This window comes from Natator depressus, chromosome 1, assembly GCF_965152275.1.
Source record: "Natator depressus isolate rNatDep1 chromosome 1, rNatDep2.hap1, whole genome shotgun sequence".
Taxonomy (NCBI): Eukaryota; Metazoa; Chordata; order Testudines; family Cheloniidae; genus Natator; species Natator depressus.
Window position 1 is genome coordinate 266,649,435 of NC_134234.1, and position 24,893 is coordinate 266,674,327.

Here is a 24,893-nt window from a genome sequence, read left to right on the forward strand (position 1 = left end):
TGCTTCTCACTACTGTGAACATTACATTAAAATCTGAATTTATTTCCCTGCTGTTGAGTAAATTCTAGTCTGTGAAACTGTAGTTTATATCATTTGAGGTGTAAAAGGGATTTCCCAAATGTTTAAACACAAATAAAGTGCTTCTGCTTGTTCTATATGGGCTATACGCATCCATCCTGAAGCAGCACTTTATTGGGAGTGTGTCTAGCAACATGTTGGAGAGAGAGACATGTTTCTGTGATCTGGTACTCTAAGCATTTTGAGCAATACAAAAATCTTATTTCATAGACAGAACGTTCCCTATGAAGAATACACTCGCCTTCAGAAAAGACTAAAGGATTTACAGCGCAGACACAATGAATTCCGGAGTTTAATTCTGGTTCCTAACATACCATCACTCAATCCAGTCAGTGGGATGTCGTCTACCTTAGTTCCTGGGCCTGAAATATCTTTTCCCCATCTGCAGGTGATGTATTAAATATTACTCAGATCCACATTTATTATTTCATATACCTTAGCAAAGGATGGAGTTCGTTGCTAACCTGGGACATAAACAGTGGTTAAAGTTTCTGCATTAATAGTTTAGGCGATTTAAGCTAGTCACCAGACATACTGTTTAAAAGCATAAAGGGAGGAGTAATGAATGCTGTCATACTGTGGCCTAATATATAGAGAAGTGATTATATAAAATACATCTCACTAGACCCACTTCAGATGTGAATCCCTTGCTTCATTTTTGTTATGCAATTGCCATGTGGTGGTGGTGGTTTGTGGGTAACAGTTAGAGCTCTCTGGGCAGTCTGTTGTGTTGTACTGAGAACTGTTTTACTTTTTGTGAAAGTGCTCCTAGCCCTGGAGGAGTTATAATGGTGACAAAATCAACATTTGTAACAGGAAATGAAAACACCAGTAGCGCAGTTAGAATTCTGTTGCACCCTCCTAGCAACTGCTTCCCTTCTGATTCCTCAGATTTACAAAACATCTGCTACTTGCCGCACCCCAGGCTCCAGCCTGTTGTTTGTCCTTTCTCTCTCTCATGTTTACACCCCCAGTCTCGAGCAATTCACTGGCTTCGTTATTTGGAAGAGTGGCATAGAAATAAGAGCCTCATCTGTGCACGGGAGCAAACTTAGGGCATGTCTACACGCTGCAAAGGAAACCCTATGGTGCCTGGGTCAGTTGACTCGGGCTCAGGGCTAAAAATACAATGTAGACATTTGGGCTCAGGCTGAAGCCCGGGTTTGAGCCCCTCTCCCGTGGCTGGGTTTCAGAGCCTGGGCTCCAGGCTGAGCCCGAATGTCCACACTGCTATTTTTACTCTGCAGTGTGAGTCCTCCAAGCCCGAGTCAGTTGACCCAGACTCTGAGACTTGGTGCCATGAGTTATTCTTTGCAGTGTAGATGTACCCACAGAAGGGAGATTCCAGTGGCATGTCCCTGCCTCCAGGATCAAAGAGGAGTTTGGTGAAGGTGGATACTCCCCTTCAAAAAACAGCACAAAGTGTAATAGGGAGAAGAGGCAGCTCCCTCTACCTCCCTGCGACCATGTAGTTTGCTCTTCCCCTGAGAGGTTGCTGTAGTGTTGGCTCCTGCCTCCCCACCTGTGTCCATTTGTTAGGCTCTGAAGTGCACTGCCCCGGGAGCACCTGTCATTCACGTGCACATTCCCCACTGCTGTTGATATCATGAACGTCAGGGGCAATGCTTGAAAGCAAATAGAATAAAGACTTTTTAAAAAATCTTGTTTTCACATAAGGTAACTTTAAAAGCACTTTTATTTAAAACAAGTAAGTAAAGGGGACAGAGAAAAGGGGACAATGTCTCTGCAAGTGTTACAAAATGTAATGTGGCTTTTTTTTTTTGTTTTTTTTTTTTTTGCCGTGTCCCTAACTCCTAGGAGGAACAGCATCAAAGGGAGCTCTCCCTACTTCGTAAGCGGCTAGAAGATTTAGAAACCACACAGAGAAAACAGCTGCAAGAGCTCGGGCCACGTGGAGAGCGAGTTAGGCTGGGAGCGCACAGTGACTCTGGTAGAAGCAGGATGGTTGAAGAGGACGATATACAAATCGAGGACTCCAAATAAAGCCTGCAAGTTTCAATTACCAACTGACTTCACTACTTTTTTCTTGTGTAGGTTTTTATTGAGTGCTTTGCCAAAAACATATTTGTATATGCCTCATATTAGAAGAAAGGATGAAATATAATCTGTGTCATTTTGTATTTTTGATGGAACGCACTGAGTTTAGTCAAACATCATAATTCAAGGGAAAAGAATGACTACACTTGGTCTATCTAAGCATATACAACGATCGTGTTGCACAAAAAACCATTCTTTAAAAAGAATGGTCAAGCTTTGGGTTTCATTTTAAGCCATTTAGGAAAAAAAACTTGTCTGGAAAAATCCCTTGGAATAACTGTTTCTTCAGGGATGTTCCCTGCCCCTCCACCCACCCACCCTCCCTTTCTATGAAATTGTGCTGTGTTGCTAGCACATTTTTTCTTTAAAAACAAAAAAACCCCAAAACACACGATACAGGATCTGCAAAGAGATGGAGGAGGAGGAAAACAGATCACATTTTGGACAAAACCGGGACCATAACAATGTACCTTTTGTACTTTTTTATATTGCAATGACTTAAAACAAAGTTATGGGAGGACATAGCTAAGTAACAATCAAGGTTTTTATCAAATGCTGCATTATAGATGAAGTATGAATATTTGCCTTTTATATTTTTTAGAGACGTCTCAATTTGTATTTAATATATTGTGTGCTTTGTTTACTTAAACCTGATCACATCTATTTATTCAAGGTTTAATATATATATTTTAATTCTCTGCCTTTTTGTATTTGTTTTTCATTTAACAGAGCATTGGTTTGATATCAGGAAACTTATAGGGACTGAGTCTTTTTCTCTGACCCGAAGAGAACTGAAATCTTTCTGGTAGTGCAGCAATGGTTCTCTTTCCTATTTCATGTGCCCACAGCCACTGCCTGGAAGTGAAGCTATAGCATGAACAAGCACATAATCTATTTCTTTAATAGTTAATACTATTCGTTAAAACATATCCCTTTATGTAAAGTACTACAACGGTATGCAAAAGAGTGGCTCAATCACAAGAGTTGACAGCTTTCCTTTAGCATCTGTCCAAATTCCTCTCTTCTCCCTGCCCCCTGCATTTCAGATTCTCCCAGGAGTGCACACATTTGAACACTACCTCTTTTGGGGAAAAAAATCTAGAATTTCACATATATTTTCTAAAGAAAATTAATAAGCAATTACAATGATCTGCTTGGCATATGAATACAGCTTAACATAGTGGAAGTACTCCTTTTCTTATAGTGGAAGTTGTTTCTAAAATCTTTAGAAGTGATCTGGAAGAATTTAATCCTTGTTTGCATTTCAGCTAGGTTTCCCAAATTTAATGCACATTAACATGCGTGTATATTAGTGCACAGTGATAAATATTCAGATACAAAACGTAATGGGCAGAAATAAAAACTTACACTTTAACCTCTCCCCCCAGCTACATGCTATTCAGTAAGAAAAGACTTCCTTGTGGCAGCGACCATTGCATTGTCAGAGGGAATTTACACAGTCTGGGTGCCTCTGTGGAGCCTGGCTCCTGTATGGGAGAAGAGAGGGCCATAGCAGGAGTAAGGACAAACAGTCTCTCCCCAGGTTTAGGGGGCCCTTCCCCACAGATCCTGGCAATCTAGGGGTTTGGAAAGCCAAACCCATGTTCCTGCACTGGCCCTTTATGCCCTCCTCTTGACAAGACTCGATGGAAACCCTGCAAGGTAAACCTTCAGTTTCTTAGAACACTGTCATCCTCCATCCCCTTCTGTGATCTCGCACTTCTGACAATGTGCCTTGGCTAGCTGAATGCATGTCTTAAATTGCCATGCTAACACTAGCATTTAAATGGCCTTTCTGGGCATTGACCTCAAGCCTTAGGACACTGAAAACATAGTGCTGCTGCTCAGAACTGCATTGCTGAACTCAGGATAAATCGACTTGTCCTGCACTCTTCCCAGCAGCAGCTACCACGCTTGCTCTGGGAACACACACAGGGGATTCCCCCACCTCCCACTTCCTATACATCTGCAGAAAGTCAGTAGGTCAGAGTTTCACACCAGTAACTTTCCACTGCACTCTCAGCTGATGCTGCATGGCACATGCCTTTTTTGTGTTTCCAAGCCTCCTCTTTTTTGCTTCCAAGAAGGAAGTAAGACTTGTCATTCAGGTGGTTGACGGAGCTCACTTTAGAGTCACTCCAGATAAGAAGTCTAACAGAGTTCCTAGGTGACATCCACTTTGATTGGCTAATTCCTAAGTGCTAAACTTAGATGAATGGGAGGGGAAGGGTTAAAGAGACTTTTGCAAAACTGGAATAAGCATGGTAGCCCTGTTGGAATGATTAATAGTATGTTTCACACCAGTCACTTAACCCAGGTATCACTAGAAGCCAAAGTTGCTCTGACATAGTTACTTACTGTAATAACAGGAGCCATGTTTCAATCGGAACACTAGTAATTTAAAAAAAAAAACACTAAAGTTGGTCAACTAAATTTCAAATACATTTTATTATTCTGAATAACCTATACACACATCAGGATGCATCTCTGCGCTTACTTGAAACATCTATTTTAAACAGCTTAAATTCTGTACAAGAGGGACTACTTTACATGTTAGTAGGATTTAACATTATATTATACTAACTGCAAAATAATGCTTTATAAGCTAGTGTTAGAAAAACAAATACTGTTTACAAATAGTTAATTTGCCTGTAAACAAAGTTCAAGACAGGGTGGTTGTTTCCCTTATAGCCAATACTGTTACAATTACCAGTTATCTGTAATAGGGCTTGCTTTAATCCACAGACTTTCCAAAACAGGTATGTGATTTGACTGTCAATGTTCTCTGGGTGATGAAATGTCAGTGGAATGCAAGTACTAAATGTGCATTCCATAATGGTTTACAATCTCACCCAAGGTTCTCAAACAATCTACAAACATTTGATTATACATTTAATTACACTATAGGAGACCCACTTCACAGGTTGGTAAGCCCCGGTATAAATGATTTTACCAACGATTGGAGTGAAGCTACTGTCAAGACTTAAATAAAATGCAGTAATCCTGTTCTCTCTAAGTGCATTACACCTGCTTCTCCGTTTTACCTACTAGCTGGTAAGATTATAGCAAACAAGCAGTGGCCCAAAAACAAAACAGGACTGACTTTAATGTCTCCTTCCCTCTAAACACATGCTGGTTATGTGTCTAAAGAGGGCTATTTCCAAATGGCAGGAGCCTCAAGCAGCACTGTTTCTAAGCCTGCTAACAGAGGCGCTCTTGGAAGGCATGCTCCACTTGAGGTTATGCTTGTACAAGATGATTGCATTTCCTGAACTGTAACTGACCTTTTACTCTTTCCTGCTAGGCACGCCTCTGCCCTGCTCCACTCCTATAAGATTCACTTCAAGCGTGTTGGCTACAGCAGGACCACTAACAGTCCTAAAACAATTAAACAGAGCAGCTAAGGTGAATGAGTGGTGGTTGTACCCACAGGCACTGACTTTTGCCAGTCTGCTCCCCCTCTCCTAAGGTCCCCCCCCCCACTGCACCCCCAAGGGGCAGTGGTGGTGGGGGTGCAGAGAGTGGCAGGACAGCCCTGCCCAACAGCTGATCGGCACCCAGCTCCTGAAGAATTGATGGGGGCATGCGGCCAGACCCATGGGTGGGAAACACTCCCTAGTTTTTCTCCGTGTGTCCTTGAGCACCCACAGAGTCAGTGCCTATGGGTGTACCAATGGGGGTGTGGGGGGTATGCCACCCTGAAACTATTTTTGACTACTGGGCCACACTGAGCTTCATAAAACCCAATTTGTGAGATAATGTTTAAGGTGGACCTAGCCAAAAGCAAATAAGCCTTTTCTAATTACAAAATAGTTCAGGATAAAGTGTTACTGAAACTGGTGTCCCTGCTTCTGCAAAAGAAACTACTGTAAGTCCAGTTATACAAAACTGGCACGGTAAAAGGTAGAGAAAACATAAAATTAAACATGTGACAGTCTGTACCCCTATGGTCACTTCCCCTCCTCACCCTTTTACAAGCAGCGGTGCCATCCAGCTGGGTTTTACCCAGGCTGGTTTCTGTGTCTGGGTGCCATTTAGGGTTGCCAGATGCCTGGTTTTCCACCAGCAACTTTGGTTGAAAACGGGACCTGGCAGAGTCTGGTCAGATGTATTCACTGAACACCAAAAGTCTGGTTACTATGGGGTGGGGGGAGGCGCGGAGGCATTAATCCTGCAGGCACCTTGTCAGACTGCAGCAGCTCCTGTCCCAACCCCAGAGCAGAGGGAGCCCAGCTGTGTGTTGTGGAGGCATGGGCGGCGGGTGAAGTTTCCCTTGGGGGTGGCTAGCTCCCCATCCCACCTCTTCTGCCCGCGGCCCCGCCCACACGCCATCCCCTCCCTGTGTGCTTCTCGCCTCTCCTCCACCGCTCGCTGCGTGCGCACCCCCCTGGCAGCCAAATCCCTGAACCCAAGCAAATGACATTTGAAAAAAATCCTCCACGAAGAGGAGAGCCCCCTGCAGCCAGCGGGGGGGGAAGGGGGAGCTGAAGAACTGGATGCGGGGACGAGAGAGGAGGAATCAGCAGGTGTCAGCAAGGCCCTCTGGCGAGGGGGTTGGAGTGCTGGAGACTGGAGCAGGCAGCCGCAGCAGCGAGTGCTGGGCTTTCATATGCTCCATGCAGCTTCCGGGATGGCTGAGGCAGCAGCACCTGCTACGTAGTTTCCCGGGTTCTTCAGTAATCTCTCTGGGGAGGCCAAGGGATCTGGGCAACTCAATAGCGGATACCGCCTCCTTAGCTGCCCCGGAATCTGCATGGCACAGAAATATGAAAAAACTTCCCCTGAAAGGAACACACAAGCCCACTCCCGGCAGGGAGGGGAAGAGGTGGGGGCCACCAGGCTTCCTGCAGCAGCTGCTGCACCAGGGACGGCTGAGCCTCCCCTGGCCTATTATACCCACTGCCTGTGTGGGGGGAAGGGAGCAGGAGTGGAGAAGGGACGAGGCCTTGGGAGGAAGAGGAAGGGCAGGGTCCCGGGGGGGGGGGGGGGGAGGAGGGGAGTAGTTCCTAGCAATGAGAAAGGTGGCAATCCTATTTTCCAAACTATGTTCATAAGAACGGCCATACCGGGTCAGCCCAGAGGTCCAGCTAGCCCAGTAAACTGTCTTCTGACAGTGGCCAATGCCAGGTGCCCCAGAGGGAATGAACAGAACAGGTTATCAAGTGATCCATTCCCTGGCACTCATTTCCAGCTTCTAGCACGCATACTGTGTAAGGTATCATTTGAAAACTCCTAATTTGCTGCTTATTACTGCCCGGGTAAAATGTGTGGCAACACTGCACATCCAGAGATGATAAGATTCCACAGTATATTAACCAGGCCATGTTCCAAGATGTTCTGAAGGGTTATCATAAACAAGTTCCCCAGAGACAAAAGGCTGGCCAGCACCTCAGCCAGGTGTCAATGAGATCAAATGGATCAGCACCTGATTAAGTGGCCACGCTTCAGCAGAAGACATGGTGTGGGCAGAAAATCTAAATTCTGACACAGAAGCATCTTAAGGTTTCTGGCCCCACAAACTCTGTCTTGTGAACATCAGTGGGAGATTATTCTTGCGCAAGAGAAAGGGCTTGAAGGGGAGAGGGCAGACAGCCCAAATCATCTCTTCCTTGCTTGCTACCCACAGCATCATCAATGCCTGAACAACAAAGGAAGCAGCATTGGACTGGGAGGGAGATCCTGACTGAAAGAGGTTCAGCCAGGAACTGCTGGAACATGGGGTGAGAGAGACCTTTGCTTTATATTCATTTAGCTCTAGTTGTGTTTTACCTTTTATTTCCTTGTAACCAAGTCTGATAGATGTGGCTCATTATGTGTAGTCCACTAAAAATCTTCAAATTTGTTTTATTTAAACCTGAGAGAATAAGATTTGTGCAGACCATTTTCTATTAATAAATGACATACTTTATATGAACTTACATAGTGCAGGAGGGTGCTGGGCAGTACAAGATGCACATTTCTGGGGGAAAGATTGGGACTGGGAGTTTGGAGGTGGTGCCCTGCAGTGTAATTCAGGGGTGGCTGGCTATAGCACCTATCCCGTATAGCTGGGAGTGATTTACAGGAGCGAGGCTGTGAGCGCGCACATCAGGAGTGGTAGTTCTCACAGCGAAGAAGTGTAAAAGGCACCCCAGATTGATGGGACATAGCTGTCCATTAGTCCAGATTGTACCCTGGGTATGTCACACAATATTTTTACAGTGGATACAGACCATGAAATATAAACATCATATAAAAGGTTAGATTATTGATGCATACTAAATCAAAGTGTGACTTAAGGGCTCCCCTTTTGGGTAAAAGAGAGGGACGTGTGCATATGCCAGACAAAGTCGGAGAGAGGGAAGGAAGCAGAGCTGCAGCCAACCTCCCCCTTTCCCCAAGTTAACAGCTGGGCCCTTCTACCCCCTGGGGGTGGTTAGCATGCCTTAGATTTGACCAGGCACAGTCGTGGCACTGTGCCTGACCAACCCTAGCATTTCCTGCAGAGATAACAGCTAGTATTCACGCCTGCTGTGTGCCTTCTCCCTCTCAGTGAGGCAGAGTCACTAGTAGCACAACTCCTAACGAAGCTATACTGTCTGGGGTGCAATGCAGAGGTGCTTGCTGTTCATGTGCATGGCTGTGCAGAGCCCCAGGAGTTCGAAGCAGCTCAAGGACCATGCTTCCTCCTTCAGGAAGATGCTGCACCATTCTTTCCCCCTTATCTACACCTCCTCCTGCAAGTGGTTGATGACTCAAACTCAGTGCAGGGCTTCCTAAGTAACTGTTTCCCTTTTGTGTTTTGCTGTGCAAGGAGATCTATCCTTTAACCTCACACCAAACCGAGTAGAAGGCTTTACCCTTAGAGAGCCCAGCTGTACAGCAGTTGCAACTGGGTCAGAGAATGTAGCTACAAACCCATTCCAACGTACAGCACAGACAGGACCTTACTCGTGTGCCATAGGCTAAAGCCCTGCATGCTCCAAAAGGGCATTGTATTTGGGATTCCTGACTCAGTTATTACTATCATATACATGAGTCCTGAGCTAAACCTGGAGGCCTGTAGGAGTTTAAGGCAGTCGGGCAAGGATCTCTCTAGTAAAGCCCAGGTGTACTGTATGTATCAAAAAGTAGCACCATATACACAGCAGTAAAAACATCAGAAACTATGACTGACTTTTGCTTTTTTGTCATTTCTTAGCATAACCCTAAACTTCCAACAGAACACTTCATTTGTGCTCTCAGGCAAACTACTAGCTTTATACATTGGAGAAACTAGTAGCCACAGTGAAAACTATCATATGGAGTCCCCTCGTCCATTCTAATCTAAACTGCAACTAAGTAAACCTTTTATCACCCAAAAAGCCCCATCTGATTTAGTGAAATAATTGAAATGTTCTGATGCAGTGTATTTATATACCATCATCAAAACATAAATGTGCTCAGGAGTGTCTTGATATTCTCAAATCTTATTGAAAAATTATGTAAACTATGGACAATGTCCTTGGAACAGTTGATTGCACCAGCAACCTAATGCTCTGCACACGTTTGGGTTCTTTCCCAATATGAATGTCTAAAACAAGACTCAGTATACCTTGAGTTAAAAAAAACTGACTCATCACATGTAGCCCTGGAGCTTCTCTGCCACCTTTTTGCTAATACTGAATTACCTGCTCATAAGTGCAACTCTTCTATTGTTTTCAAACAAAGCCAGCACATTCTTGTGTTTAAGGGGGAACAAGGGAGGGGAGTTGTACTTTAAGACCACACTCTTCACCCACAGCCCATTGAGATGTCAGGGTGTGTGACCAATTAGCACTATTCTCTGTTAATAAGGTGGCAGTGACCTACAAAAAACATCCTTATGTGAAAGTTTCTCTAACTTACAGTGAGTACATTCATTTCTGCATGTTTGTTTAATTTTAAAATACGTGGGGCAGACTTTCAAATCAGAGGTCTCTGGGCACACAAATGCATGTATAATACTAAGCAGGCTCAATGCATGAGTACCAAGCTCACATGCACTTTTACCTGCCCATATTTGAAAGTCTAGTCCTGTATGCGTGCCTGTTGTTTATGCCCTACACTTAAAATAATACTTTAAATGGTCATAATGGAGAGCAATATGCAAATGTTAAAAAATAATACACATAACCAGCCAAAACACTCGTTTGATACCAGCACCTCTAGTTTAAAAATTCACTGGATCATAGTCTTGGGCCCATGTGCTCTGTTCACATCCACTTGCATTTTTTCTTTTCATCAAATAAGGCTTTTATATGCAGGAGATCTTTCTGGGCATCTTCTAGTCCCCATTCTCTGTCTAATTTACTTAGAATCTGTTGACAATTAGAAAAAAGATTTACTTTTTTTGCTACTTGTTTTAAACACACACTTTCTTCTCATCTGAAGATATCAGTGGTAAGATCTGTCTGAACTTGTGCCTATAACATGTTCTTCAAACATTAACACACTATTTCTGGCTTGCTTCACAAGTCATTACAATCACAGGATCTAGAACACTTCTGCTGAAAATAGCAACCCCAGTTTAAACCTTCCACCCTCCGCCCCCCCAACAAAAACCCCACTCGGCTTATTTACTAAATGTAAGGTCAGCACACTACCCTGGGGCAGAGAGACCGATTTAGAATTGCTCTTGTATATCACCCCCCGCACTCCCGTGTAAGCTGGTGGTATAAATTATACACTTTGGCCTTGGGCCAGAGGATGTAAAGCAGAGCAGCACTGCACTTTGAACACCCTTTGCTGGCATTTAAATCCAGAGGATTGGCAAAGGAAGGGCCAATAAGCTTGTAGTTGCTATTGGTCAAAAGCTACATGGGGGAGCAGGGGGCCCAGAATGGATGGGGTAGGTTTAGATACCACATACTAACAAAACATCATTACTAGGTTAGAGGGGATTGTAATGAAAGGTTCTGGAGGCAACAGTTTAAGTACTCTAAGAAAGACAGATGAGAGACACTTTAAAAACCACTACCAGAGTCGTTTAGCAATGAGCTTACACAGCAAAGGACATGCTTTGATGCAGAATCCAGGTACGTTGAGTTGGAAACTGACCAGCAGACTAATAAATTTTGGGAAACCTGCTGGTGCTGTCCTGCATAGGAGAGTCTGGGCTGCTAGGAATGAGGCCCAAGCTGCTAGAAATTGGCTTGATGAGGATGAGACTCTTCCCCGCAGTAAATCTCAACTGCCCCCCACACCATATTCCCGCTCCTCTTCCCCACCCAGCCCTCTGGCTGTGTCCTTCTCACTCTAGGACCAGGCTCTGATCAGCACCCTTACTTCACCCAGAGTGGGGGGAGCCCAGTCATAGCAGGGTGCAGGGATTTTTCTGGCATGGACGTCTGAGTGGTCACTTGCTGAAGAGGTGGCCGGGAGCTGAGAGCAGATGCACAGGGAGGTACCCCGCTTGACAGTCACAGCTAGGATTGGGGAGGTCTAGCAAGATGGGAGGTTATTTTCATGCGGACAGGATGTGGACCAAAAATGGGGCCAGGCAAGAGGTCAGTGACGGCCAAGAGACTGAGCAGGAATTTGCTCTGCTGTAGTGTTAAATTTACCTATTGGTTTTCATAAAGTGATATCCATACCAATGACAGTAAACTCTGCCCAGCTCCTCAATGGCATATAGGCTCTTAACTCCCATTGTTTTCAATGGAAGGTAGGTGACTAAATAACTTTGGGGCTCTGGGCCTCCGATTCTATGTTATCTAGCACACTGAATTCCAAACAGTTCCAGAATCTCCAGGGAAATGGGTGGGTTGTGACAGCCGTTTAACAGTCACTTAACAACATTTCCAAACACTTTGGGACAGGAAGCATAGAACACAGTATCCTTCTGCAACTGCAGGGAGAATTTAAATTCACTTTTGTGAAAAGTGGTGGCAGGGAACAAGTTGTGTTCAGAATCTTAACTCTATGGCTGAGTCTAAAGATACTATAAATATAGGACATTTATCCCCATGCAAGGTATTGGTTCTATATTGACTCAGACAATCTCTGAATTACCAATAGCCTCTCTCTGACATTTTCGTGGAGGTCTCCCAATCAAGCACTCACAAAACTAGACCCTGCTTAGCTTGAAAAGTCAAACATCACTGCCTGATGTGGTTAGTTTACATTAACTGCATAAATAGGAATAACAGGAGGTCTTACTTCATCAAAATATTTTGCTATGTATTTGTAGATTTCAGTCAAGGCCACTTCCTCATTAAATTCATTTTCATGTTTCTAAAAAAGAAGAGAGATCTGATGAGACAGTTTTGCTTTTTAAAAAGTAACAAAAAGTTAGTAAAGTGTCTGCTTATTAATGATACCTTAGATTCCTGAGTTAAAAATTCTTCTACCTCTGAGGGCAATAGAGGCAAATCCCTGATTGCTTTATAGTAAGCTTTCACCTCCTCCTTGTAGAGTGGAATATCCTTAGCATAGAGAAGTTTATTTGTTGGTGCGTCCTTAAAAAGAAAACATATTATGAAGACTAGTAAATTTTAACAGCACAAATTTGCCCAAGCTTCTGCATCCACGGAGTGGATTTACTGCATTTTCTGTTAGCACGTGATGACCACTTCTGGTTGCAGGGTGGTCATGTGCTAAGAGAGTCAAGCTTTTGCAAAATTGAATTTCATGACAGTCACTGTAGAACTATTTCTACTGGGCTCAGGAGTACTAATTACTATATTTGCCCCCGCTTGTGAGAGCTGAACCAACTCTCTTGAGACTGAAATTCTATTTATGTACAGAATGTGGGCAGCCGCTGTGTGAGTTTCCCTTACATTAACCTGCCAGTGGACCTAGCCCTGCCTTGCAGTGGGCTCCTCTCTAAGGATGAGAGGACAGTTTAATATTACTGAAAGAGCAGGGAGATTATGTGAATCTGGTGCTTAGAAGAATGAGTTAATGCATGGGTGAAATTCAGGCAGAGGCAAATGGATTTTCACCTTGGCTTTAAGAGTCTAAAGCGATACTGACCTACAAGCCAGCCCAGCTATTCCAATTCTAATCTTCTGTGAGGAATGACCCTCAAAATATAAGAGATTTTTGATAAGAGCTAAAGCTCCTCTTTGAACCTAAGATTTCAGGGGCTACGAACTAGTGCCGTCAGATTTCAGAAAGAGTTTATTTATTTTAAATTATGGGGAGTAAACTATGTTTATGCTTATAATTAACTTTTTAAATATCCTAGCACTCCTATTAGTGTCTTAAAATAAAAATAAACAAATACGTTTATTTGACAAGTGACTGAAGAATATTTTAATCTAAAGCTTAGAAAAGTCATGCAAAATCATGAAAATAATATTTGTTGTCTTTTTAAGAACTAAAAAACTCTTAAATGCACTGATATTACGTATAGCAAGTTTCAGCTTGATTTTTTTTAAATGGCTAATATAAGCCATTGTATCAGCAATGGTTTCTAATGATGGTTAGACCAGGGAGCATAAATCTAACAATAGGAGGGTTTTAACATGCAGGCCACAGCGGTTTGGAGTTTTCCATCCAGTTATTAGTCAATTTAGCTTGAGTTTCAAGAACTCTAAAATCCTATTATCAAATAACTGGGTTTTTTTTAAAAAATCCTGCTTTCTTCAATATCCACCTATTTAGGATGAGCAAACTGGTACAGATCAAACAGGAAATACCTGTCTGAAACTTTTTTGAGGCTCAAAATTATATAGTTAACATTTTAAAAAATCATTTTGTTTAACCCTGTATTTTCTGGTTTAAGCCAGAAGGGGAAATAGCAGAAAAAATGACTATTGAAGTTTTTTTGAGCAGGTCAACCAAAAAGTTCTGGAAATTTTGTAAGAAAGGCTCTACTTGTGAGATTTCCAAACTGATTTCTCCATCAAAGAAGTTTGGATATGTTCAGATAAGCAGCCAACATTTTGCAAAAGGAACTGCATCACATCTCCAATGTTTTTGAAGTTTACCTATTATTATTCTGGATAGCAGCTTATCAGCAGTCTTTGCTGCATGCCTCATTAATGTATGGTAGAAAAATCTGGAGTTCTGGTTTAATAATTTTAACATCTCTAAAAACGTTTGATTAATCACAGATGCAACTTTGACCAAATAATGTGGAACTTTTCCCCCTCTTCATCATACTCTTTTAAAATGGCAAGATGGAAAAGAACATAGAAAATACATGAGGAAATTTAGACTAGATATGACAATTCCTAGTTAAATTCTCTCTTAGCTTCATCTCTGGATCATTCAATTTCTTATTTTCCAATGAGAGAGAGTAACAAAGGGTGAAATAGGAGTTTTATCACTGACTTTCACTTTAGCCAGGATTTCATCCAAAAAGCATTACATAATTAAAAGTAACCTTATTCAGTCTTGAAACAGCAAAAAAATATGAAGGCCAAGCATTACCTTTCCCAGCTGCTGTTCTGTTAGAGAAAAGGCATCCATGAAAGCTTGTGCAATTACTGACAAACAGCCATCTATATGTGGTGTCTTCTTAATATCAAAGACAAACTGAGGGTTCTTCAATATATTCACCCAGAAGCGAAGAGGAAGACTAATCAGAGAAAGGACAAGCACTTTAAGTTCAGCAGCTCAAGTCAGATGACTTATTCAGTATTTGGAATTCATTACACCATGCAGACAGGCACAATTCTGAGCTGCTCATTCATGCAGTAATGAACATTAGTGAATCCCACAAAGCTACCAGACCAGTCAAATCCATGCTCTAGCTTCAGCCAGCACCAATTAATGTTCAAATCACTCTGTGGATTTGTAAAGACTTCCTTTGGGTGAGAAAATCAGTGTAAATCAGAGAAAATCAAATTTCTAGACACTATCATGCCGTATATCAGAATCTAACTGATGTATTAGAGCTCCAGGCAGATAACTTGGATCCAGGTAGCCACACCACAAAACTTAGTGGGCAATGCTCAATTTTAAGTGATACATTTTTTCACAAACAGAAACAAGGCAAGATTGTTTCAGAGTCATCAGTACTTAGTCACAGCATAACACCTACACACGTTATATAACAAGGTATGGTTACAAGTATCCTGTTCCAATTTCACATATGTACCCTGAGAAAGCGCACACACACACACACACACACACACATATACACAAACCTGTTGGTTTTCCATATATGGACCACATCAGGATCTGTAATTTTTTTACTTTCAGCCTGAGCATCCAAAAAGTCAAAAAAGTATTTGATGGCAACTGGGGCTTTATTGTTGGGTAAACTCCAAATGCTTTTAAAGAGGTTTTCAACAACTAAATGAATTGCAACCTGAAAAGCAAGAAAATGAGCAGTCCTGTTATTACAGGTGAAAAGGATAAACTTTCTCAAGATGGACGGGGAAGGGGAGTTGAAACACAATCCAAGTGAAACATACACAGAAATGAAGGCGAGGGGTTGATGCGTGCGCTTGCATGCATGCTCATGCACACTATATAGGGTATGGGTAAAATTGACTCAACAGGTGTGGACAGAATCACAAATAAAAAAGAAACTGGAGACCTACCACCATCAGCTGTCATAACGGCTCACCAGCTAAGCTATGTTGTTTTGTCAACAGGGAGAATTGTGGTAAATGTAAAGATGAACTCTGTGTGGGAGGAGGAACTGTCTTGAGCCATTTCCTGCTTCTTTAGATAACGCAATCTTAACTAAAAGTATTTTTTTCTACCTTTTTCAAAGAAGATCAGGAATACAACAGGTGCTCACTTTATTCTTTTTTGGGAGGGGAGGATCTTATTAAGATTTCTAGAGGACCTGATTAATGATGTCACATGAGAATGTAAGCCAAGCTGCTGTTCTTCCTCCCTGGTGCACAACTGAGAGAAGAGGTGTTGCTGAGTCTTAAGATTCAGCTTTGGGTGATAGTCAGAGACCTTGAAAAGGTCCTCCATTAAAGAGAGGAATTGAGGATTAGCTATTTTTAATGCAAAACAAACAAAACAAAAAACAAAAACCAGAGGTGGTAGAAGGGCAAGGCAGGTTAACAAAAAACGCATGGACACTATTCATACAATATTATTAAGAAGGAGGAAATGGAAAAAACCAAACAACATTATGAAAGCCAAAAGTATAACTGGGTTAAAAAAAGAATTAGACAAGTTCAGAGGATGGGTCTATCAATGACTATAAGCCAAGATGGTCAGGGACACAATCCCATGCTCTGGTATCATGCTCAGAAGCTGGGACCAGAGCTTATCTAAACTGGTCCAACACAATGACATTTCCTGTAGCCCATGGCACATATAGATAGGGTTTGAGTGTGATATTTTCAAAGCACTGTCTTATTCTAATGCTGACACTGGATGCAGTACACTATTATAAAGTAGGAGATGATTAATTTACTTAAAAGACTACTTCTGTTTTGTTGTTTCTCAGCCTCTAAACTGATCTTTTCCACAGCAGCCAGATTCTAGGTCAGTTTGCTAGCACTGGATGTTACTAGGCAGCTGAGGAATTGCAGAGGCAGGATTAATTTTTGTGGATCTTGGTCTTCATTCTCTTTGAAAAGCACCCTGGAACATTCTGGGAGCTTCCATGACCATAATCTTAGATTGCTAGATTTAAGGCCACGCGGGCCTTAAGGATCATCTAGTCTGACCTCCTGAATAACACAGAATTTTATCCAGTAAGGGAATTGGTAATAATATTTTTTAAATGATATGCTGTTGCTAAGAGCTTTTACATTTGTATTCTTGGCTTCATTAGAAATAACTCACTCGAATTTAGTGAGGGTATTTTTTTTTTTGGTAGTGATGGTGGGGATTGTTTCTAAAACTGTGCACTATATGAATTAGATCCCTAAATTATAAAAGTTATGACCTAAGTTTTCAACAGTAACTTGTATTTTCAAAAATAGTGGGTGCTCAGCGTTTTCTGAAAAGTAGGCCCTGTCAGGGTATCTCAAGTTGGGCACCCAAAGTCTCTAATCATTCTGGAACATTCTGGAACATAGTCTATCCATCCAAAAGGTGAAATCCTGGCTCTTTGGACGTCAACAGTAAAGCTCACATTAACTCCAACAGGGCCAGGTTTCACCCAGAATGTTTATAAACACTAACCTCTCCTTTGCCTGTACAACAAGTAGGAAACCCCATCTCCCCCAGTAACTACAATCTTATCCTCAAAAGGCAAGGAGGTAACAATTGTGCTGAGAGGGGAGAATTCATTACTAGATCCCTAACTTAGGGCTCCACTTTGCCAATCTGTAACATACAGTTATTTTTGTGAAAGATAAAAATCTGTAGCTAGTAGTGATTTTACAGTTTAACGTTGTGTCATACACATACATCAGGTTTGCATAATTTCCACACCAATTTCTGCTAAGTCAAACATACCCCCCAACCTACCCCAAAATGAATCCTGAACTATTACCTTGGTAGACAGCAGCTTTGTCAGATACATTTCTTTCACTTCAAATTTTTGCTTTCCTTTGTGCATTGCTCCCTGTGGCTCTTCAGAGTCAGGTAAAATCTACAGGAAGTGGAGGATAGATGTCATCCTGATATAATCATTCAATGTTAAATAAATGAACAATTAAATGGCTGGTTTATTTAACTCACCAAATGACAGTGTTCATTCGAGTATTCCACATCTAAGCAATAGGAAAAAGGAGAAAGAGTGTGAACTGGTGTCAGTTAAATGCACGCAGCAAATGGCACCTTTATTTCGGACTAGACGGTGAGTTGGGCTATGTGCCCATGCAAGGGAGCAAGAACCTCACTGTACATTCCTAGGCAGGCTACCAGACCTTAGGTCAGAGGTCACAGGTCCTGTGTTTTACTTGCTCCCTCTACATAGGTGGGCAGAGTGGGGTTCCAATTGCCCCTCCATTCTCTGGCCAGCAAACTGAGCCGGAACAGGGTTATCATAATTTGTTGTTGGCAGCAGCTTGACCAGTGGTGCTTGACACCTAATGTGTATCTTGTAATTACTGGTGTGTTATTGAAACAGCTGAGTCAAAAGTTCTAGGTTTACAAAGTGAATAATGGAGCTGACTTGAAGTTCTGTCATTAACTGCTTATTACTATAGTTTATACAATTGTTCATAAGTTTCCTGTGCACAGTTTATATTCTCATTAGCCAACAGTTGTGATGTTTATGCTTCTTTGCCTTGCCATCTTGCCTCTCAGTTTCTGCATCTTTACACATTCCATTACTTTAGATTGTACGTTTTCTATGTGTCTTTCTTTTTTTTCTTTTGACCTCTTCCTCCCAATGCTCTGTGGAGGTGTTGCCTGTCACAGGCTCAGAGCAAGATTTAAATGGTTGTCCCTGTTCTCAGTTACAGTTCAATGTCATGTTTTTGACATTGTTTCTATGAGATACAAACTACTATGAATGCAAATCTCTACAACTTTATTACAGTCTTCACATAAAAATAAAATAATTCTCAGTTCGTTTGTTACCTGGTGTGAAATTAGTTTTCTTTTTAAAGACTTTTATAGTTGTTCCATTTGAAATCTGAAAGCAAAAACAAGTATCACTTACTGAAATATACATGTCCATAATTAATGAAGCCTTAGGTTTCATGTCCTCATCCCTATGATGCATCTCAAATCATACAAAATGTGAGTTATGCCAGCACTATCCATTCTCAACATAGCACACATGATTCTCACTAAGCATTTAGGCCCAGGTCCTCAAAGGCGTTTTGGCACCTAATTCTCATTGATTTCATTACCTTTGAGGATCTGGGCCGTAAAGCCTTCTTTTCAGAGACGCTGAGCAGCTGCAACTGCCACAGACTTTACCTGAAGTTATAGAAATTCAGCACCTCTGAAAAAATCAGCTGCTTAAGGCTTTCCTTCTTCTCAGATTTTGCTGGTTTATTTATGCTCTGCATAGATCTCCTTAGGTTTCATTAATCATTCCCCGGCACTGTTTTGTGCTCTCCCTTCACATTCCTATTTCTATGGATTCCCTCCAGGACTGGTACAAGAATGATGTGTGACCCCCAGCCTGGCCTCCCACCCAATCCCTTCCCATATGGGGATGGTGCTGTGGAGGCATATAATGCCTTCTATCACTTTTTTGCTAGGGAGGGTGAGATCTGCATTTTGAGGGGATGCAGCTAACCTGGCCTCAAGTTTCTAATAGTTATTTCCAGTCTTCAATTTCCAAAGCGATAAAGATCAAACTTCTGTACTGTAGATTTCTGCATTTCAGTTTTCTAGGCTTAAGGTACCTAGGCAGGTGGCTTGAGACTTCTAGGAAAATCCTCATCCTCCCTCCATGTATAAACTCCACTGTTAAGGTAGTAAAACTTCCCTTAAAAAGAAACTGGTGAGTCATACTGTTACTGTCAAAGAACGGATCTAAAGCTAATCCTGCATAGTGTTGAGTGTAGTCAGTTGTTGAATCCTGTGTTTTGCCAAGTGCTAGCACACGCTGCTCTATAATTACAAAAACAACTGGCCAATCCTACGAAGGGATCTCTGCCAAAATAATTTAAATGTCTTTTAAAACCTTGGCAGCCAGCCCACTGCTGGGAACCAGCATGAGCATTAAGATACTCTGTAGAAAGCTATGTCTTGTGCCAAAGAAATCTTGCCCTTACACTTGCTCCTGGGAGGCAGATACGGAATATTTTATACATATATTTATAAAGAAAAAGTTTCATTTGATAATGCAGTGTTTCACAGCTCATCCAGCGCTGCAGGAATGTTTCAGCATATGGTACTTTAAGACCACTCAAAAGATGGGCAAATTCGCTAGGGCTAGACTGTGATTTGGACCATGCACCAAGAGAGAGAGGGATGGAGAGTCCCTCTTACATCTCTGTGTGGGCTACCTGGACCATGGATCTGGGTACATAGGACTAGGCACCTGTTTCCTACTTCCCTGGAGTGGAGGAGCATGGAATAAGCAAAGCCTTGGTTCTACCCCCTCACACTCTGGCCAGCACAGAAGACAGATTAATGCTGATGTACGCCAGCTACCAACCAGGGCGAGAGGAACAGGGAGGGAATTGTGGTTCCCTCTAGAAAATGATGTCACGGGTGCAGTGCAGCTCTGCACCACCCCTACAATGGGTCATGTCTTTGTGACAAAAGCTAGCCCTTAGCATCTAATGGAATAAAAGTGTTTCTTTTCTATTGTCATTGTGACCAAATCCGCCATTTCTTCCTCCACAATATATAAACAATGAGGCCCTTCTTTTCTGTCGTGATGCTTCAATTGCTTGTTCGTGTCCTAATCGTTTCCACAGGCAGTTGAAATGCTATTAATTTGTGAGATGTACAGCTTCGGGGGGAGACGCTCATGTCTGTGCAGCATGGGGCATGAGCATTTCAGAACAGCTGAAGAGGCAGCGGTCTGCCTTTGCCTGTGCCTCTCCTCCGGCCCTCCAGGTCCCTTATCCTCCACAGACAACTGGTTTTTGAATGAGGGATCACTGGATCTCATGTCCGATTCAAATTTCTTCAGCTTCGTGCCCCTAGAATTCACGGGTGACTCTGAAGCCTGGGAAATTTAAATTTTATGACTGGAGAACAGGGGTGTAAGCTGTTTCCTAGCTCTGTATTTGCTTGGGGAGCAAGCAAGTAACCTCTTGTCATGGTCTCTTTGTTAAGGCTCTTGTCTGCTTTTAGGAGAAAGTGCTGGGGAGCCTGTAAAAAGCACACAAGCGCCTCCACTGAGTGTGCATGCCCTGACGTGCCACCCAGGAGTAGTGTAGTGAAAGGAGCATACTCTTCCTGGAGGTGAGCTGCTTTTTACTTTGTTTTTTCTAGTAAGAAAAAGCCAATAAAGCCCTAAGAAATTAAAAGCTAAAGCTCTATATTAACGCAACGTTAGGGTCACTTGGTTTAAAATTTAAAAGAAAAAATATTGGGCAATGCAAAAATTGAGAGCCTAAGTTTTCAAAAATGATCAGTATTTTTGGGTGCCTCTGATTTTGGACATTGAACCTCAGACACTTTAATTATTACTATTCACTGGACTGCACTACCAAATACAGCATACCTGAGCTGTCTAACCCTGGGTGATTCCCTAACAAACAAACCTCTCCACAAGTAACATGAAATAGCATGTGACTCAACACTATGAACATTCCATAAATATAGTATGGGATGAAAATTTTCTAGGTGTCCGCATAAGGTGCTCAGCGTACAGAGCTTTCCCCACCTTGGTGAATGTTGAGACTTCTAATCAATCAAGATATTTCTGGGCAGGTAGTACTTGGGGGTTGGGAGAAATAGGTTCCTAATTCGATTGCACTATTTTTGTTCCTACCTCATAGTGACCTATGGTGTTTAGCTTTGTTATCCCATCTTCCAGAATCACAGAGGAACCATCTATATCTAACAGTTCTTTTTGCTGTGCACCAGACTGAAGTTCTGTAAAACAATGATATTGAAAACACAATTACACTCTAAACCTGGTCCCATAAAGCAAAATACGGCATAGTTATTTTATTATTTTTGGACTAATGGTCCCAATCCGAGTTCTACTAACCGCTGTCCACGTGCTAGTTTCCATGAGCATGACTTGCATGCCCTGCCTGTAGAAACTCTTTGTAAACGTACGACTATCACCTTATCCTACTCAAGCCACAATCCAGACAGGTGCTTTCAACTAATCAAGCCCAAATGGATGCTTCATGAGTGTTTTATGGAATTGTTTCTAAAACTAGATGAACAGGATTAGTTCATTTTTGTACAGTTTATATAGTCATGTCAGATAAAGATTCAGTGGTCTTAAGGGCATGCAGTTTGCCATCTGCCTTTGTAACTATCCCACTCCTCATCCCCTTGGCAGTCTTATACAGTCATTTGAGTTCTCTTAGTGGCTGCCTGCTTAGGGTAATAAAGGAAAACAGTAATGTCCTGGGGAAAGAAAGAGCCTAGTTTTGAGTGCAGTTGGGAATATTTTTGTTATTGCGATATCCTGTGCACCAGAATTAACGCTGTTCTGCTGCACAAGTGTACCCTGTCATTGTTACTGTGCTTATACTAAGGGGAAAGGGGTATTTTTAACACACGTTAGCTAATGTTTGTTCAAATCTTAGTGCAGGTAAAGGCAGTTGTAGTTTTAACACATTAACTTCTAAGAATGAAACTTTGGGGGCAAGCACAGGGTTACAGCCTTACTAGCTGTATGAATTCCCCAGAATGTAATACGACAAAGCAGCATTAACTAACAGTAGCCAAAGTCAGTGATAGGCTCTACCAAGTAGGAAACTTCACAGAAACAGCAGCAAACGTAAGAGGATAATGGAAATAACACACAGTGGCACTCTCTTACCAAGACCAATTTCACTGAGCTGAAGACCATAAAGAGAGCCATTCTTGTTTAGAAATGCTTGAAAGATCTTCTCTTTGGCTTGCTCTATGGTATCACAATCCAGAACATTAACTTGGATATCAAGACAGGTATCTGTACTCTCATTTGCTGGGATTTTTTCAAAGAAGACGTTCAGTGCCTGCAAGAATACAAATGTTATTCAAATCTACAGAGAATGAGATGGGCTTCACAGTATCAAACACTGTATATCGAGCTAGAAACACTACAGTAGGCTTTTCAAGCTATCCACCTATTTAAACTATTTTTCCAATCAAAAAGTTTGTTTGGTGGAGTTAAATAATGCATCACATAGATCTAATTAATTCTTAGTGTTTGAAGGATCACTGCCATGCACCTGTATATTTTCAAATATGCATTTTTTTCCTTCTATATTTGTACAAACATATTTATTGAGTTACCACTGAAGATCAGAAGAAAGTATACACCCTAAAATATGCATTTGTTTGATATAAGTGGGATTCCTAGAAAATGAAGTTGCAAGTGGATAAAGGTTTGAGAAGGTCACTCATTCAGCAAGCAGCCATGATATGCATTGTTGTTTCTTAAAATTGTTAAAATACACGTAAGCACCAGCTGTTGTTATTGATAAGCACAGAAAATCACAAGAAACATTTCCTATGGAAATCTGCATCCATCAGAATCCAACCATTTCTCCACAGGGAGAGAAGTCACTGTGCAGGGAGATAAGGGGGGGTAAAAGAACGTGTGTGGTGTCAGATATACATGAAGTGGTCCACTGGCATATAGGTTGGACCCTGACTTGTATGAGGCGGTTGACATAGCTCATAATCAGATGTGGCTAGTAGCCAGCTTGTTTACTAGACTATACACAGAGTGGGGTCAGCCAACTAGTAGGCCACATCCACGGACCACACAGATTTACTGCCTGAAATTTACTGCTAGCAACGGACAATGAGAACAGGAGGGAGAGGGAGATGAGTATGGATGCATGACTAGGTTTTTAGTTTGAGGCAGTGATAAAGCTTTGCTAGTACTGCAATTTTCTTATAGCAGAGATAACTTTGCTCTGTTCATCTCAGTGTGTGTGAATAAAGGGGTTCTGATAGAATCTGTTCTACATGTGACTAACAAATGTTGCTTTAAAAGTCGGCCACTGAATGCAAGCCACAGAGGAAAAACTAATGTAATAACTCTCTACGTTTAAGCAGTTGAACACCTATGTTATAATAAACCCTAACTGAAACATGAGGATCGTGGGTGTGACTTACTAGAGGAAAGACTGTTAAAAGAGGAAGCAACCAAAAATGTCATTTTTTTCCTTTCTGCTCTCATGAGAAGTAAAGACGAGTTAGCCTCAGGTCATTGTGTGGGCCTGTTTTCTCTCTCAGATTTAAAAATATTAATAATTATAATAGATGAGTGGTGCTTTCTATTTTTTTTTTTTTGTCAGCCATGAGTGGAAAATACTACATTGTGGTGAGGAAAGAAAAGGAAAGAACCGAAAGAGACATTAATTAACTTCCCTGCTTCTATAAAAACAGATGGAGTATTAAAAACAAGATTGCAAAATTGCAAACATCAGGATTTAATGAACAATACAATGTAATTTGGGTAACTGAGAATGACTTAATCAGGACATAGAGATGTTTAATTACCAGGGTAATGAGTCTACTGAACAGACAAACTGAGTGGAAGGGGAGGAGATGTGGAAATAGTGAGGGTGGACATCGCGCCTGAAGAAAGAAATGAATACTGGCTGAGATTTGATGCAGAAAAACCAGTAAAAGGAAGTATAAGTGACTTACACTTGGGGTCTGATCCATGATTCTCTGATGCTGATGGAAGTCTCCCTGTCAACTTCAAAAGGCTTTGTATCATAACATCCAAACAATAGAATAATAGAATAATTTGGACAAAACTGGCTTAATATTTTATCTAGGGCCTGATCCAAGGTCATTGAAGTCTATGGGAAAACTCCCACTGACTTCAATAGCCTTTGGATCAAGCCTCTAGTTCAGTGGTTCTCAAACGTATTTGATCAGCACCCCCCACCCTTTGTATCTGTAGTCGTTTGTGGGGCCCTCCTAGCCCCAAGTACATATACTACCACCCAGCTCTGAAGGCAGCACTGCAGCGGCACAGAAGTAATGGTGGCAATGTGAAAAGGGATATTCGTCAATATCACTTTTCACAGCAGACTTAGTGCCCCGTTGGCACCCTTACTTCTGTGCTGCTCCATGGGGCTGACAGCCGGAGCCCCGCCGCTTCCAGGTGAGGGATTGGGGGCTGTGCGGAAGGAGAGCCCAAGCTCAGGTGGCAGGGCTTTACCTCCGCCTACTGGGCGTGATGGCCCTTCTGCATGAGCCCCAGCCACCCAGGACAGACACCCAGAGCTCTTAAAACAAAAAGGCGCACAGCTTGCCCCTCCCTTGACACATTCCCATGTGGCTCTAGTTCAATCCTCCACTAGTAGCCGGATTCCAAACAAAACACTTTCAAG

The 24,893-nt window shown here is 42.1% G+C and overlaps 2 protein-coding genes across 4 annotated transcripts in view; one reads left to right on the top strand and one right to left on the bottom strand.

Annotated features, from left to right (window-relative positions):
- CEP83 (centrosomal protein 83) overlaps window positions 1-2,565 on the top strand; it is a 35,364-nt gene extending 32,799 nt beyond the window's left edge. Inside the window, exons 15-16 of one of the 3 annotated variants that reach the window (XM_074941903.1) lie at window positions 289-466; window positions 1,897-2,564. In XM_074941903.1, coding sequence (XP_074798004.1) covers window positions 289-466; window positions 1,897-2,082 — 364 coding nt within the window. In that variant the 3' untranslated portion in view covers window positions 2,083-2,564. Of the gene's footprint in view, window positions 1-288; window positions 467-1,896 lie in introns of those variants that run through there. The other 2 variants (XM_074941904.1, XR_012637577.1) reach the window with 2 other exon arrangements.
- A 3,928-nt stretch (window positions 2,566-6,493) lies between these two features.
- The window catches only part of PLXNC1 (plexin C1), a 96,958-nt gene continuing 78,558 nt past the window's right edge, over window positions 6,494-24,893 (bottom strand). The window contains 10 exon segments of the mRNA XM_074955774.1: window positions 6,494-10,454; window positions 12,295-12,369; window positions 12,456-12,593; window positions 14,515-14,662; window positions 15,234-15,397; window positions 17,501-17,599; window positions 17,689-17,720; window positions 18,535-18,589; window positions 21,362-21,465; window positions 22,373-22,550. Of these exon segments, the coding sequence (XP_074811875.1) occupies window positions 10,350-10,454; window positions 12,295-12,369; window positions 12,456-12,593; window positions 14,515-14,662; window positions 15,234-15,397; window positions 17,501-17,599; window positions 17,689-17,720; window positions 18,535-18,589; window positions 21,362-21,465; window positions 22,373-22,550 (1,098 nt within the window). The 3' untranslated portion in view covers window positions 6,494-10,349.